At 39.0% G+C, this 16,045-nt stretch overlaps 1 protein-coding gene across 6 annotated transcripts in view; it reads left to right on the top strand.

The window, feature by feature from the left end:
• vps54 (VPS54 subunit of GARP complex) overlaps positions 1–16,045 on the top strand; it is a 99,031-nt gene that overhangs the window by 57,628 nt on the left and 25,358 nt on the right. For 5 of the 6 annotated variants that reach the window (XM_073051208.1, XM_073051205.1, XM_073051207.1 and 2 more), the window contains 5 exons: positions 4,865–5,046; positions 7,312–7,424; positions 10,940–11,003; positions 11,878–11,983; positions 15,912–15,999. In XM_073051208.1, the coding sequence (XP_072907309.1) occupies positions 4,865–5,046; positions 7,312–7,424; positions 10,940–11,003; positions 11,878–11,983; positions 15,912–15,999 (553 nt within the window). The remainder of the gene's footprint in view (positions 1–4,864; positions 5,047–7,311; positions 7,425–10,939; positions 11,004–11,877; positions 11,984–15,911; positions 16,000–16,045) is intronic. The other variant, XM_073051209.1, reaches the window with a different exon arrangement.

The following is a 16,045-nucleotide window of genomic DNA, read 5'->3' as shown; positions in this document are numbered from 1 at the left end:
CCCCTTCCTTTGTCTCTTCAGTTCAGTTCCCACCCCCCAGCAATTCTAGTTTAAACTCTCCCCAATATCCTTAGCAAACCTCCCCACCAGGATATTGGTCCCCCTTGGATTCAAGTGCAACCCGTTCCTTTTGTACAGGTCATGCCTGCCTCAAAAGATATCCCAATGATCCAGAAATCTGAATCCCTGCCCCCTGCTCCAATCCCTCAGCCACGCATTTATCCTCCACCTCACTCTATTCCTTTACTCACTGTCGCTTGGCACATGCAGTAATCCCGAGATTACTGCCTTTTGAGGATCTGCTTCTCATCTTCTTTCCTAACTCCCTGTAGTCTGTTTTCAGGACCTCCTCCCTTTTCCTACCCTATGTGTTTGGTACCATTATGTACTACGACCTCTGGCTGTTCACTTTCCCACTTCAGGATATCAGGACACAATCAGAAACATCCTGGACCCTGGCACCTGGGAGGCAAACTACCACTCGTGTTTCTTTCCTGCGTCCACAGAATCGTCTATCTGACCCCCTAACTATAGAGTCCCCTATTACTGCTGCCATCCTCTTCCTTTCCCTACCCTTCTGTGCCAGAGGTGCAGCCATTGTTGCTTCCCCAGGTAGGTTGTTTTCCACCCCTCCCAGCAGTACTCAAACAGGAGAACTAATTGTACTCTCTTGTATCTGACCTTTTCCTTCCCTCTCCTGACTTAACCACTTATCTGTCTCCTGAGACCCCAGTGTGTTTAGTTGCCTATAGCTACTCACCTCCCTGACCAGACAAAGGTCATCGAGCTGAATCTCCAGTTCCCTAACGCGCTCCCTAAGGAGCTGCAGCTCGACGCACCTGATGCAGGTGTGGCTATCCGAGAGGCTGGGAGTCTCCCGGACATCCCATGTCTGACACCCAGTACAGAACACCGGCCTCACAGACATACTTCCTATTCCTCACAAGTACCTTACCTCACCTCGAACTGTTATCACCAAAGCACTGTTGAACCAAAGGCCGCCTACTCTGTGTCCCTCTACTCCATCGCCCGCTCCGCTGGCACCTGCTCTATATAATTGTCTTCTTTTAAATCCTTCCCACCGGTCAAGCTCGATGACGTCCACACACTTGTGCAGTTGTGCCTTGATCCCACCAAGATTGTCTTCTGATTCTCTGTGGATGGAAGTTAGGAACAGGAAGGGGTCAATAACTCTACTGGGTGTTTTTTATAGACCACCCAATAGTAACAGGGACATCGAGGAACAGATAGGGAGACAGATTCTGGAAAGGTGTATTAATAACAGGGTTGGCGTGGTGGGAGATTTTTGAATTAGCTGGATAATTTTATTGGGTTGAGTATCCTGGAATGTTTGAGAGTATGATGCAATACCATTTTTATTATAGATCGCCTGCACCATTTGCCAAAACTTTTTATTACTATTTCCTTTGTCTTGCTTCCTTGTAAGTGATATGTGACACAAGTTTGTTGGATTACTCAAATGATCAAAACTCAAAAATTTGCAGTAAGTTTAGCTTGTTGTTAACAAACCATCAACTCCATCCCAGTTTTGTATAATGAAGCACGAGAGGAGCCACCAAAGCTTGGAGAATGTGTTCATGTGGGAGAATGTTGCATCCCACTCAAGATTAGCCTGATTTATACATGTACTTATTTTCCATTTTCAAAGCATTTTCAACAAAACCTAGAAGCATAGAAAACCTACAACACAATACAGACTCTTTGGCCCACAATGCTGTGCCGAACATATACTTAATTAGAAATTACCTAAGGTTACCGTAGCCCTCTGTTTTTCTAAGCTCCATGTACCTATCCAGGAGTCTCTTAAAAGACCTCATTGTATCCACCTCCACCACCGTCGCTGACAGCCCATTCCATGCATTCATCACTCTCTGCATAAAAACAACCTACCTCTGACATCTCCTCTGTACCTACTTCCAAGCACCTTAAAACTAGGCGCTCTCATGTTAGCCATTTCCGCCCTGGGAAAAAGCTTCTGACTATCCACACAATCAGTGCTTCTCATCATCTTATACACCTCTGTCAGGTCACCTCTCATCCTCCGTCGCTCCAAGGAGAAAAGGCTGAGTTCACTCCACATATTCTCATAAGGTATGCTCCCCAATCCAGGTAACATCCTTGTAAAAATTATGCTGTGAACAGAAAATGGTGTAAATTTCTGCTGGTGTGAGATTCAAAAAACTTGCGGACACGAAAACTGTTGTGTCACTCAGCCTTCCTATGTGAATATGCCCTCAATATTCTTCCTTGCCAAGCTATGAAGTGCTTAGGTATGTATTTTAGTTAGAGGATTTACAATTGTTGAAATGGTTAGTTTACTGTATCTTGCAACATGTAATAATGCTACAGTAGATGCCTTATTGAAGATTATACTCAGATTTTTCTTCCTTTCATTTCCTTCCTCTTTAATTGACTTACTGGAATGATCCTCATTTTCCTTGAACTGTGTAAGTGTTTCAAATCTTAATTAAGATTTTCTAATTAAAAAAACTAAACTGTTTCAAGTGAAAAATAATAAAGCTGCCGGCTCTGCAAAATCAAATTTTATTTGTTGTAATTTAGGATTTTGTTTTAAGTGGCACAAAACGTGGTGATTTTTTAAAAAGAAATTCACCCTCCCAAATAATGTACTTTTTATTATGAAAGGCAGTGTTCAGCATGGGTTATGTGGCAACCCCATACTTGTTGTTAATGAAATATTAATATATCATTAACTCAAAACTTGGATTATATTTGGGAATAAATGACTGATGTCTGTGGTCTGTAAATGTTATGAAATGGTTATGCATCTCTGTAGAAATTTAGCAATTAATGATCTCGTTGTCAATTCCACAGTAGAACACAAGCAGCTGTGTAGAATCCTTAGTTTATTGTAAGAAAGGGACACAATGTTACAAAACAATAATTGGTTTATGTTAATTCCATGCATGCTTTTGGGCTCAACAAAAGAAAGCTGATAGACCTAAGTACCACATAATGTGGGAAACTAAGAGATGGTAGGGATGTTGTCTGGGGGTGGGGGGGTAAAATGCAACAAAATCATTTTTGCCTACTGATTGACTGTCTTGGAATTTGTTTGATCTTTTACTCCAAAACAGCCGTTGTTCAAAATGGTCTGCCAGTGCAGATAGCAGAAATGGAATTTGGCATTACTAGCTCATCAAGTTGTATAGTTGGGAACATGGCTGAAAGCTTAGAGATTAATATCATGTCAGAACAACTGTGGAGAAGGGACCTTAATCTACTCTGAAACTGAGCTCTATTAGATAAAAGATACCAAAAACTAACTTCTCTCTGGATGAAGAAATTCCATCTTGCCTCTGAGACCAATAGTTCAGGGCATAGCCAGGAGAAACCTCCATCCGTGTGCCAATCAAGCCCTTTAAGGATTTGTATGTTTTCATGAGATCACTGGATTTGTTCAATTTGTCCTGGAATGACAGCATCTACACTTCTTCCCCTCTGCATGTTCATCCCGGAAACATATCTGTTTAACCTTTGATACACAAACTGTGTGTTTAATATATCCTTCCTGGATTGGAAGACAGATATACAGAATATTCCAAACACTGATTCATCAGAACATTTCTTGTAATCACAGTATTACTTTTGCTACAAAATCAACAAATTAATTGCTGAACCTGCACATTAACTTTCTGTGATTCATAGACAAGAATGCCCAGATTCCCTTGCATGCCAATGCCTTTCATTAGCACACTATTTTAAAAAAAATTATATACTTCATTTTCTTATTGTTTCAATGAAGTATATGACCAGACATTTTTCCACATTGTGTTCCATCTTTTATGTTCTGTGGAATCCCTTACTAACCCTTAAGATGCAGATCATAATGTCTTGGGAATTGGTTGGCTTTCAGCTTTATTGTTTCTCCAAGCTTTTCTTTGCCTAAGAAGTAAGGAAAGGTATGTAAGAGGATGGATGTCTGGAGAGATTAAATGACTAAAAGGAAAATGATATGAGTTAACCAAAATATAAAGGGGATTGTATTGTTTCCAAGCTCATAACTTCAATTAATTCTGCATTTACACAAACTCTCTACCCTTATATTAATTTTATATTTAACCTCTAGTCCTCCAACCTATTTTGTCTCCATTCTCCCACCATTTTTTCTCTGTAACTTGAAGTCTATATTACCAAATCTGGTACAAGGTCATTGAGCTGAAACATGAACTCAGTTTCTCTTTTCATAGATGCCACTTGACCAGTTGAATATCTCAGTTTTATTCCAGATTTTCACCATGTATACTTTACATTCTTCATTTTTCAAGAATTTCCTTTTGACGTTTTCCTATGAACCGATGTTCTTCCACTCCCGTTGTTCTTCATAATTCATGATCGCTTCTTAGATTCGTCAGTCTTTTTCTCAGACTCCAAACCCTCAATTCTCTATGCCTCTCATCTCTCTTGAGATTTGGATTAAAAGCTATGCTTTCATTTTCCACATTTTCCAGTGAAGAAGTAACAATTCTATTTCTTTCAATTTCTCCAGGTCCCATGTATGTGTAATGACAGTTAAGTGTTTCATTAACGTCACCTTTATTATTACCTCCATCATTAGCCATCTAGTTTTCAGCCTTGTTAATATCTTGGCTCTTTGCCTCAGTTTATAAACACTTTGATAGTTTCAAGCCCAGTCATCTTAAATGAAAGGACGGGATGGTAATCCCTCTGCTGCTGTCCATTATACCTGGTTAAGCTATAGTTTTCTTTTAAATGAATGCATAATTGAGTTGGTTAAATGGGGGAAAAAGTTCACTTTTGCTGTACATGGTTTCCTGTACCTAATTTACTTAAATCATTTACATGTTTCCTTGTCTTGAAGGGTGGATTCCTTGAAAAGTTGAACTCCTCAGAGTTTGTGGCCCTATCACGAACAGTAGAAATGTTTGTACAGGAAACGGAGAAGATTTGCAACAGGCGAAGTATGTCCCTTCGAGGTGCTCTTCAAAGTCAGGCCAATAAGTTTGTCAATCGATTTCATGAAGAAAGGAAAACAAAACTCAGGTATGCCCAATGAACAAGGATGCCAAACATTCTTTCAGCTATTTACTGGTTTAGAACCAAAAGGAAGTTGGCATAGGCCTGTCTTTCAGTGCAAGTTCACTGTTCAAAAGCTGAATTTACTAGGATGTAATGGTTTGGCTGGAACACAGCATGTTCTAAGGCTCTTTAGAACACTCAAAGATTATATTAGATTCGATTCATCTGTATTGTCATTGTGCCGAGTACAGATACAAAGCCAAATGAAATGCAGTTAGCCTCTAACCAGAAGTGCAAAGAATAGTGTTATTTCCAAAATAACTGCGAATAAAAAGTAAGTGCTTCAGCATACAAATATAAAAGTACTGAGACAGTACAATATGGGTGCAATACTGCTTAGCGCTGTGATGTGAGGTTCAGCAGGGTCACAGCCTCAGGGAAGAAGCTCTTCCTGTGCCTGCTGGATGGGAGGAGAGTTAAAAACATAGGCTGGTTGCTATGTTTTTAATGTGTGTGCATGCATTGAAAAGCATATCTAGTTAACAGGTGGACATAGGAGAAGAAATATGCAAGTGTGCTGAGTTTGCTTGTCAATTCTGCCTTGGCAATAAGCAATAGAGACATTAAAATTCAAATTTCATAGAATGGTGTTTTCTTACATACTCTATCACTATATATTTTAATTTGTTGCAGCACAGTGAATGTAGTCATTGCTCTGAGGCTCCAGAAATTGCATAGAAAGGTGAAAGCAAGACATTTTATTTGGGGGAAAATAGGTAAATTTTGACAAAAATAAGTTAGTGTAGGCACAAGGAGGAAACAGGTAAAAACTGTAAATCTTGCAGTGAAAAGACTCTGACAAGAAGCTTATTTGTGAAATAAAATAATCTTTTAGAACAATGTGAATAAGCTAGAATAGGTGAATGATGCCAAGGCCAATCAATTGTAGATGTAAAGAAACGCTTTGCAAAAAAAAAAGCTAAGTTATTAAACTGGTATTTTGCCATGTATTTTACAGAAATTTAAAATATTGGAAATAAAAGGGTGTAAGACATAAGGGGAGCAGTGAGATAGGATTATTATGAATTAGCCATGGGACCCTGGGAATTGGGCAGGGTGATAGTCTGCTTTCAAGGGAGGCAAAACTAGATAGACCAATTAGCCCAAGATCAAGCTTTCAGTGTTTAATAGAATGACTATAGCCTCCTGATAGATTCTGAACAACCAGTATACACTTCGTGAAGGTAAGACCAGCTTTCAAGTTTTTTGAGGAAATAAGAGTATGTATAAGTATATTTAAGTAATATACTGGTAGTAATACGGCCGAGTGTTCCACTCAGCGGAGAAGATCATTGGCTGTCAGCTACCAACATTAAAAGACCTGTTCATTGCCAGAGCAAAGAACAGAGCTGGAAAACTCCACCCACCCTAGCATCACCAAATTGCCATCAGAGAGATGCCAGAAGTCTGTCACCACCAGGACTACATGTCTTCTTTGAAGCTTCTTTCCTGTAGCTATGCAGCTTCCCAACAAAATTCACTCAGGTCTAATACCCTAACTGTCCCTCCACAGCAACAGTTAAATGGTCTTTCCTCCTCTCCTTGTTAATTTTAGTCTGTTCTTATGTTCACATTTATTGGTCTGATTACAGACATTTATGTTAATTATTGATTGCTCATAGCTTTTTGCACTATAATCTTGTAAATTGTTGGTTGCTATTGTATTCTCCTTAGTTTTATGCTTAGCACCGAATCGCAATCAATTCTGCTAATTTTCACATTCCAGAAAAAGTGAATCTAATTCTGATGTTAGTATATGCAAACTCCATGTAGATAGCATCAATCAGAAATCAGAGGTGAACCTGAATCAATGAAATTATGAGACAGATAAACTACTACACTGCCCCCATGTGTACATTGAGGTGGCAATTTAAGTTCACTTCTGTGAATAGCACAAAAATGTTTAAAGTTATATCTTTTAGAATCATTAGACTTCCTAGTTGAAATGCCAGGAAGGTTTAGCTATACACTATTTTTCATATTTCTTCATCTATTTCACTATTAGTGGGAGCTAAAAGTGAAGAATAAAATATTATCTGAACACAAACACAGTAGTGTTTCTTTTTAATAATAATGACTTCCTGTGATTTGTTCAAGTAAAGCATGATCAAAACAAAGCAACTTCAAGAAGTTAGCTTTGTGAATCATCTCAGATTATCTGTAACTATAAAAATGCAATTGTAATTTGACTATTTTGAGGTCAGAGCTGTTGGTTTTGTTTTGATGCAGTCTTCTATTGGATAATGAACGTTGGAAGCAAGCTGAGGTTCCAGCTGAGTTCCAGGACTTAGTCAATTCTGCTGAAGATGGTGTGATTGCTTTACCTGAGAAGAAAGTCACAGGTCAATTTTTTTTTTGCATTTTCAAATTAAGATTTAGAAAAGCAAATATTTAAGCTTTTGTCAGATTTGGTCTACTGGAGGAAATGTTTCTGTCAGGTTTTCCCCGTAATTACTCATTTGTTTGCTCAAATGGCCTTGTTTAACTTGTTTTACCACCCTTCCAGGAATGAATCCAGATCATAATCACTCTGTTCTTTTTAAATTGTATTTCCCTGTGCATCCTTTCTATACAGTCTCTCTCTTTCTTCTTCTATTTCTCTCCTTGGTCCTACAATCTGGCATGGAATGGTGCTATATTAGCCCTGTAAAATAAAACACAAAATTATTTTTCTCTGAAATCTTCTGAATGTTTGCACTTCAAGGTCAAAATTTCCACCTTGCCCAACTTTGCAGCTGAAATCCATTTATGTCCTACTTAAAGCGTGGTACCCTGAATTGAATGCAACACTCCCACAAATGGCCTACCAATATTTTGAAAGAAGTCGACCATTATCTTTCTACCTTAAATTCTCCCTTTGGTCATGTTTTCCTCTGAGCTCCCCTATAAGACTACTATATTCAGCAAACACGAGGAAATCTGCAGATGCTGGAAATTCAAACAACACACACAAAATGCTGGTGGAACACAGCAGGTCAGGCAGCATCTATAGGGAGAAGCGCTGTCGACGTTTCGGGCCGAGACCCTTCGTCAGGACTCGGCCCGAAACATCGACAGTGTTTCTCCCTATAGATGCTGCCTGGCTTGCTGTGTTCCACCAGCATTTTGTGTGTGTTGTTCTACTATATTCAGCCTGCTTTTCTCTTGATGTTTTGAGCGCTCACATGTCTTATTTTTCATAGTGTTGTGTTTCTCTTTTGTTACCCAAGGGGTCTGGCTTTGATTTCCACTTGTCAGAATGTATCTTCCTGTTTCGGAGACCTCCTTTAATATTATTCACTGTTGCACTTTTACCTACTACACTTTGGTTTTCCAATCTCAAACAAGAGAAAATCTGTGGATGCTGGGAATCCGAGCAACACACACAAAATGCTGGAGGAACTCAGCAGGCCAGGCAGCATCTAAGAAAAGAGTACAGTTGACGTTTCAGGCTGAACCCCTTCATTTTTTTTTTCTGGACACCAGACCCAACTAGTTCCCCTCCACCACAACTCTGGTTCTATTGTGCCCTTATAGTTTAATTCGTTACTCTTCAAGTTAAACAAAATGTTGCCTTAATTCTGTGATGACTATTCTTCATAAAATCTGCTGGTTCTTAAACCAGATCCAAAAATGCCTCCTGCCTGTTAGGCCAAAAGGAAGATTTACTAAACAGATTTAAGACATTTCTTAATCTATTTGGAGATTTTAATTCTAGGATGGAAAATAATGTTTACAATAAGATGGAATTAATAGAGTCATAGAAAATACAGCACACTAGCAGGCCCTTTGGCCCATCTAGTCCATGCCAAACCATTTGAACTACCTACTCCCATTGACCTGCACCCGGACCACTACCATCCGTGTACTTATCCAAACTTCCCTGAAATGTTGAAATTGAGCTTGCATGCACCACTGTGCTGCCAGCTCGTTCCACATTCACGTGGCCTTCTGAGTGAAGAAATTTACCCTCACGTTCCCATTAAACATTTCACCTTTCACTCTTAGCCCATGACCTCTAGTTGTAATCCCACACAACTTCAGTGGAAAAATCCAGCTTGCATTTACCCTATCTATACCCTTATAATTTTGTATACTTCTATCAATTCTCCCCTCTATCTTCTACATTTCAAGGAATAATGTCGTAACTTCAATCTTTCCTTATAACTCAGGTCCTCCAGTCCCGGCAAAATGATTGTCAAATTTCTTTGTATTCTATTAAACTTATTTACATCTTTACTGTAGGTAAGTGACCAATACTACATACAATAATGCTAATTAGGCTTCACCAATGTCTTAAGCAGTTTCAGAAATACATCCCATCTCCTGTACTCAGTACTTTGATTTATGAATGTGTCAAGAGCATTCTTTACAACCCTATCTACCTGTGCAGCCACTTTCAATGAATTATGGACTTGTATTCCCAGATCCCTCTGTTTTACCACACTCCTTGGTGTGCCCTACCATTTACTGTGTAAGACCTATCTTGGTTGGTCTTACTGAAGTGTAACACCTCATATTTCTCTGCATTAAATTCTGCCTGCCATTATTCAACCCATTTTTCCAGCTGGTCCAGATCCCAGTGCAGGCTTTCATGGTCTTCCTCACTGTCTACTACACCCCCAATCTTGGTGTCATCCACAAATTTGCTGATTCAGTTAACCACATTATCATCCAGATCATTGATAACGATGACAAACAAACAACAAACCCAGCTCCAATCCCTGCAGCACTCCTGTAGTCACAGGCCTCCAGACAGAGAGACAACCATCCACTACCACTGGTTTCTCCCACAAAGCCAATGTCTAACCCAATTCAGTACCTCATCCTGAATGCTGAGTGACTGAACCTTCTTGACCAACCTCCCATGTGGGACCTTGTCAAATGCCTTACAGAATTCCATGTGAACGACATCCACAGTCCTGCCTTCATGAACTTTCCTGGGAACTTCCTCGAAAAAGCTCCATAAGATTGGTTAGACATGACCTACCACTTAAAAATCCAGGGTGACTATAGCTAATCAGTCTCTGTCTATCCAAATACTCACATATCCAGTCCCTTAGAATATCTTTAATAACTTTCTCACTACCAATGTCAGGCTCACTGGCTTATAATTTCCTGGTTTATTTTTAGAGCCTTTCTTAGCTATCCTACAATCATTAGCTATCCTCCAATCCTTCACTACCTTCCCTGTTACTAAGGGTGTTTTAAATATCTCTGCCAAGGCCACTACAGTTTCTGCACTTGCCTCACATAGGGTCCAAGGAAACACATTGTCAGGCCCTGGGGATTTATCCACCCTAATTTCCCTCAAGACAGCAAGGGCCACCTCTTTTGTAATCTGTATAGGGTCCATGACCTCACTGCTGTTCTGCCTCACGTCCATAGACTCTGTGTCCATCTGCTGAATAAATACAGATGCAAAAATAAATCCATTTTAGATCTCCATTTCTTTTGGCTCCATGCATGGATTACCATTCTGATCTTCTAGAGGGCCAGTTTTGTCCCTTGCAATCCTTTTGCTCTTAACGTATCTGTAGAATCCCTTGGGATTCTCCTTCACCTTGTCTGCTAGGGCAACTTCATACCTTTTTTTTTACCCCTCCTAATTTCTATTTTAAATGTTCAATTGTTAAAAATTTATTCACAAAAGTCTGTTATTTAACAGATGAAAAATTTCACAGTGTGTGAGAATTGTTATAAGCTGAGTCAAATAATATAGAGAATAAGCTCTTAGCCATAACAATTTCATAAATAATGTATCCATTATATATGATTTCTATGTATTAAAATAACATCCTGGTGCAGAGAGTTCTTGGCAAAAGTAGGAAAACTGTATTCATCACATTAAAAGTGATTTTTTTTTTCAAATTTTTAGAACAACAAAAACGAAAGCCAGCAGATTTCCTGGCTGTAGATGGAGAGAAGTATGCTGTAGTTGGGTATGTTGGCACTTAAAATAATACACGTTTTCTCACTGCTTAAAAACCTATTATTAAGATACTCTCCTTAGAATATATATGCATTTTGTATTCTGGGTTACTTTGCAAAAAGACATTATACTGCATCACTATCAACCATAACATCTTCCATTAAATTCCTGATGCTTACCATATTTTGAAAGGAAGTTCAGTTCATTTCTCTTGATATTATGGTTTGTTGACCAGATTTGCTCACGGTATTCCAAGTGTGGCCTAACTAGTGTTTTGTAAAGTTGCAGCATATTGTTCCAACTTTTATATTGGAATAGGCCCTCTTGCCTCTTCGAGCCAGTCCATCAGCAACCCCAGTTTGACACTAGTCTCATCATGGGAAAATTTACAATGACCAATTCATCTACCAACAGGTATGTCTTTGGACTGTGGGAGAAAACGGGAGTGCCTAGAGGAAACCCACACATTACACGGTGAAGATGAACAAACTCCTTATAGAGAATGTCAGGATTAAACTCGGAACACTGACGCTCTGAACTGTAAATGTGTCACAGTAACCATAACGCTACCATGGTGCCCAATTTCTTGATTTTTCTTCAAGGCAGTCTTTTTCTCAGCCCATTAATTTTTATTCAGCTTTATCATCTGGGCTTGGGGTTAAAATTACTTCTTTTTCTAAGATCTTGTAATTTTCATAATAATTTCCACTTTATGTTCACAGGAAATACTTTGGCAGATGTACTGGATTTTAATGCAGTATGTCCAGCCTAATCTATTTGTGCAAGTAGTAGTATATTTTTTTGTATAGCAGTAGTCCTGTCAACCAACTTGTAACTCTCAGAAAATGGTGATTCATAATTCTTGGTTTCTTTTATCTTAACAGGACTGTTTTACTGTTAATAAGAATAATATTTGAATATTGTCAATGTGTAGATGACATCCCTTCTATTACTACTGACATGCTCACTCGTCTTGCAGATTTATTGAAGGTAATCTTAACCATTTTGAAAGCCAGTCATTATTTAATAAAGGATCATAAGTATTAGCCTGTTAGCATTCATGTGGACAGTGATGGCATGAGTCAGGTACCTGTCTTGCAAAGGAGAATTTCAGAGAGAAACATTTTTTAAAAAATGAAGAAAAATGAAAAGAAACTTGTGTAAGGTGAAGTCAGTCAGGGTTGACCATGGATGTTACATCTTAGCTGTCTAGATACGCAAGCTTAAGATGAAAGTGGTCTGTCACTGGATCGAACTCGGGAACCTCCATTCTCGAGCCCAGCGCTGATCTCACTGTGCCACCAGCTGTGGTATGTCTTAGATATGGGGCCCAAGCTACTCACAAAACTCCAAATGCAGTTTGACCAATGATTTATAAAGCCTCATCATTACATTCTTGCTTTTGTATTCTAGGTTGCCTTTCCCATACTTATTACCAATTGAACCTTCAAGTTAACCTTTAGAGAATCCTGAAGTGGACCCAAATCCTTTGCATCTGATTTCTGAATTCACTCCCCTTTTAGAAAATAGTCTCTGCCTTTACTCCTACCAAAGTGCAAGACCATACACTTCATTGCACTGTAGTTCACCTGCCACTTCTTTGCCTATTCTTCTAATCTATCCAAGTCCTTCTGCAGACTCCCTGCTTCCTTGACATACCTGTCTTCCACCTTTTTTGGATTATGTACAAACTTGGCCACAAAGCCATCAATTCCGTCATTCAGATCATTAACACATAACATGAAAAGTAGTGGACTCAACATTGATCCCTGCAGAACACCACTAGTCACAGGCAGCCAATAGAAAAGGCTCCCTTTATTCCCACTCATTGTCTTCTGCTAATGTTCTGTCTGAGCTTCCAAATACTTCTAGTGATCTTACCTCCACAACACTTTGGGTAAAGAATTGCAGAGAGTCACCGTACTCTGCAAGAATAAATTTTTACGCCCCTCAGTTTTGAATGACTAGCCTCTTATTTTGAAACTCTCTTCTCATTCAAGACTCCTCCACGAGTGGCAATCTCGTGACATCTTCCGCCCCAACCCCCATTGTTCCCCTTTAAGTTCATATATTTCAATAAGATAACCCTTCATTCTTTGAGAACAATTGTAGCATGGTTGATCGCAGATTTAAAAATGACTATTTTCTGACTATGTTTAAACTAATCTCCAGCACCAAAGGATGATTTCAAGAGAGTTTAATGTCATTTCCAGTAAACAAGTGTAAAGGAAAATTAAACGATTGTTACTCCAAATCAGATGTAGCATATTTAAAACACACTAAGATAAAGAACACAATAAATAGAAATACATAAGATAGCTTATAATCAAACTATGTACTTAAAGTGACACTAGAGGCAGGACTCTCTGTACATAAGGTGACTCTGACAGGAAATGATAAATAGTGGTGGTAATGAGTGCGCAGGGGTGAGTAGTGGTTGGAGATGTTGATCAGGCTTACTACTTGGGGAGAGTCCAGTGATCCTGGCATGGATGTTACACAGCCTCCTCCCTGGTGGGAGTGGAGCACTCTATGAGCTGGGTGAGTGGAATCCTTCATGATATTGCTGGCCTTTTTCCAGTATATCTCTATATACAGTGTTTTGAAAAAGTATTCTGTCCCAAACCCTTTGTTCACATAGGCAGGTATTACAACCAGGGATTTTGATCAGTTTAACTGAAAATTTTTATTTGGGAATCTCATGCTCATTTTTTTCAAAGTAGAGCCCAAAAAAACAGGGAAGATTATAAAGCATGAAGAACTAAAAATTCAAAAATTGAAATGTCAGCAGATCAAAAGTATTCATCCCCCTTTGCTCAGTACTTAGTTGAACCACCTCTTGCAGATATTACAGCCCGTAGTCTTTTTGGATAAGTCTCTATTAGCTTTGCACAACGTGATGAAGCAAGATTTGCCCATTCATCCTTGTAAATTGCTCAAGTTGTGCCAGGTTATTTGTGGAGCGGTGGTGAATAGCAATCATGTGGTGTTCGATGTTCAAAGATGTTCGATCAGGTTAAGGTTAGGGACCTGACTGGGCCACTCAAGGACAATAAATTTTCTTCATCTGAAGCCACTCCATGGTTGCTCTGGCAGTGTGCTTTGGGCCATTATCCTGCTGTGAAAGATGAACTTCCCAGTTTAAGCTTCCTGCAGAGACTAACAGATTTTTATCCAGGATTTCTCTGAATTTAGCGATATTTATCTTCCCATCTATCCTGACCAGATTTCTACTCCCTACTGCTGAAAAGCATCCCCATAGCATGATGCAACCACAACCATACTTTACGGTAGGAATGGTGTCACCTGGCTGATGCACATTGTTGATTTATGCCATACATACCACTAAAAAAAGCATATCCTTGCCTGTGAAGACTTTGCAAAGTGTTACTTAGAAGATACTGTAAAGATATGGAAGAAAGTCTTGGGGTCAGATGAGACTAAAGTGGAACTCTTTGGCTTCAACACTAAGCAATATGTGTGATGTAAATCTAATACTGCACATCAGCCAGGCCACACTGTCCCTACTGTAAAATATGGTGGAGATAGCATCATGCTACAGGCATGCTTTTCAACAGCAGGGACTAGAAATCTGGTCAGGATTAATGGAAAAATGATGGTTGCTAAACACAGAGAGATCCTGGATAAAAACCTGCCAGTATCTACCAGAAAGCTTAAGCTAGGGAGGAAGTTTGTCTTTCAGCAGGACAATGACTCAAAGCACACTTCCAGAGTGGATTCAGATGAAGAAAATTGATGTCGCTGAGTGGCCTAATCAGAGTCCTGACCTTAACCCAATCAAACATCTCTGGCAAGGCTTCAAAATTGCTGCCCACCACCACTCCCCAACTAATCTGGCACTGTTTGAGCAATTTTGCAAGGAGGAATGGGCAGATCTTGCTCCATCATGTTGTGCAAAGTTAATAGCGGCTTGTCAAAAAAGTCAACTGGCTGTAATGGCTGCGAGAGGGGGTTCAACTGAGGACTGAGCAAAGGGAGGTGAATACTTCTGAACTGTTGACATTTCAGTTTTTGAATTTTTCAATTCTCATGCTTTACAATTTTCCATTTTTTGGGTTCTACTGTGAAAAAAGGAGTACATGATTCAGAAATAAAAAATTCTCAGTTAAATTGATCAAAGTTCCTGGTTGTAATACTCATTTATGTGATCAAAGGGTTGGAGGGCTGAATACTTTTTCAAGGCACTGTATGTCCTTGACATTGGGTAGTCGAGTGCTGGTGATGCATTGGGCAGTTTTAGCAATTTGCTTTGGAATGCTGTTGCTTGCTTTTATTGTTGGCATGATTCGGTTCCTCCCCCCCACCCCCCCTTCACTGCACATTGGTTGTTCGTCTTTTTTTAATTGGTTCTTTCAGGTTTCTTGCTTTGTGGCTGCCTGTAAGCAGACAAATCTCAATACTTGTATAATTTGTACATACAAATTAACTTTGAACCACCAAATTGATTTTCCACTGAAGATCTCTGAGTTAGATTGACTGTTTCAATTTCTCCTTGTTTCCACAAAGTGTGCAAAACATGCACAATTTATATATTTAGTGTTTAAAGAGAAGTGTAACTTATATTCCTTCAGAGTTTTAAAATCCTCGCATTCTTTAACCTTGTGGATGGACTAAATTAAAATATAAGTAAACTTAGAAATGAAGTTTTACAGTATTTTGATGTAACTGGGTTACTCACACCTTTGCTTATAACTATCTAGAGTTCATTATTTTAGGTTAGCATTAATGGAGTAATATCAGTGATCTGTGATTATTTTGAAGATTTCTTTGATTATGTGGCTTATGAATAATTTAGTATTATAATTATGTTGCATACAGATACTTAATGCCATTTAGAGTGCTGTTTTAAGCAATAAATATTAAATTGAAGGCACTTAAACATCTTTCCCTTTTTTAGCATTTTAATTCACGAAGCTGCCAGCTTGTACTTGGAGCAGGTGCATTACAGGTTGTTGGACTGAAAACAATAACTACCAAAAATTTAGGTAACGGAGGTTTTTGTTTCACTAGCGTTATAACCAAGATTACAAA

This window comes from Hemitrygon akajei, chromosome 7 (assembly GCF_048418815.1).
Source record: "Hemitrygon akajei chromosome 7, sHemAka1.3, whole genome shotgun sequence".
In the NCBI taxonomy this organism is placed as follows: domain Eukaryota; kingdom Metazoa; phylum Chordata; class Chondrichthyes; order Myliobatiformes; family Dasyatidae; genus Hemitrygon; species Hemitrygon akajei.
The sequence above is the reverse complement of the archived record's forward strand: the minus strand, read 5'-3'. Positions and strand labels throughout refer to the sequence as shown.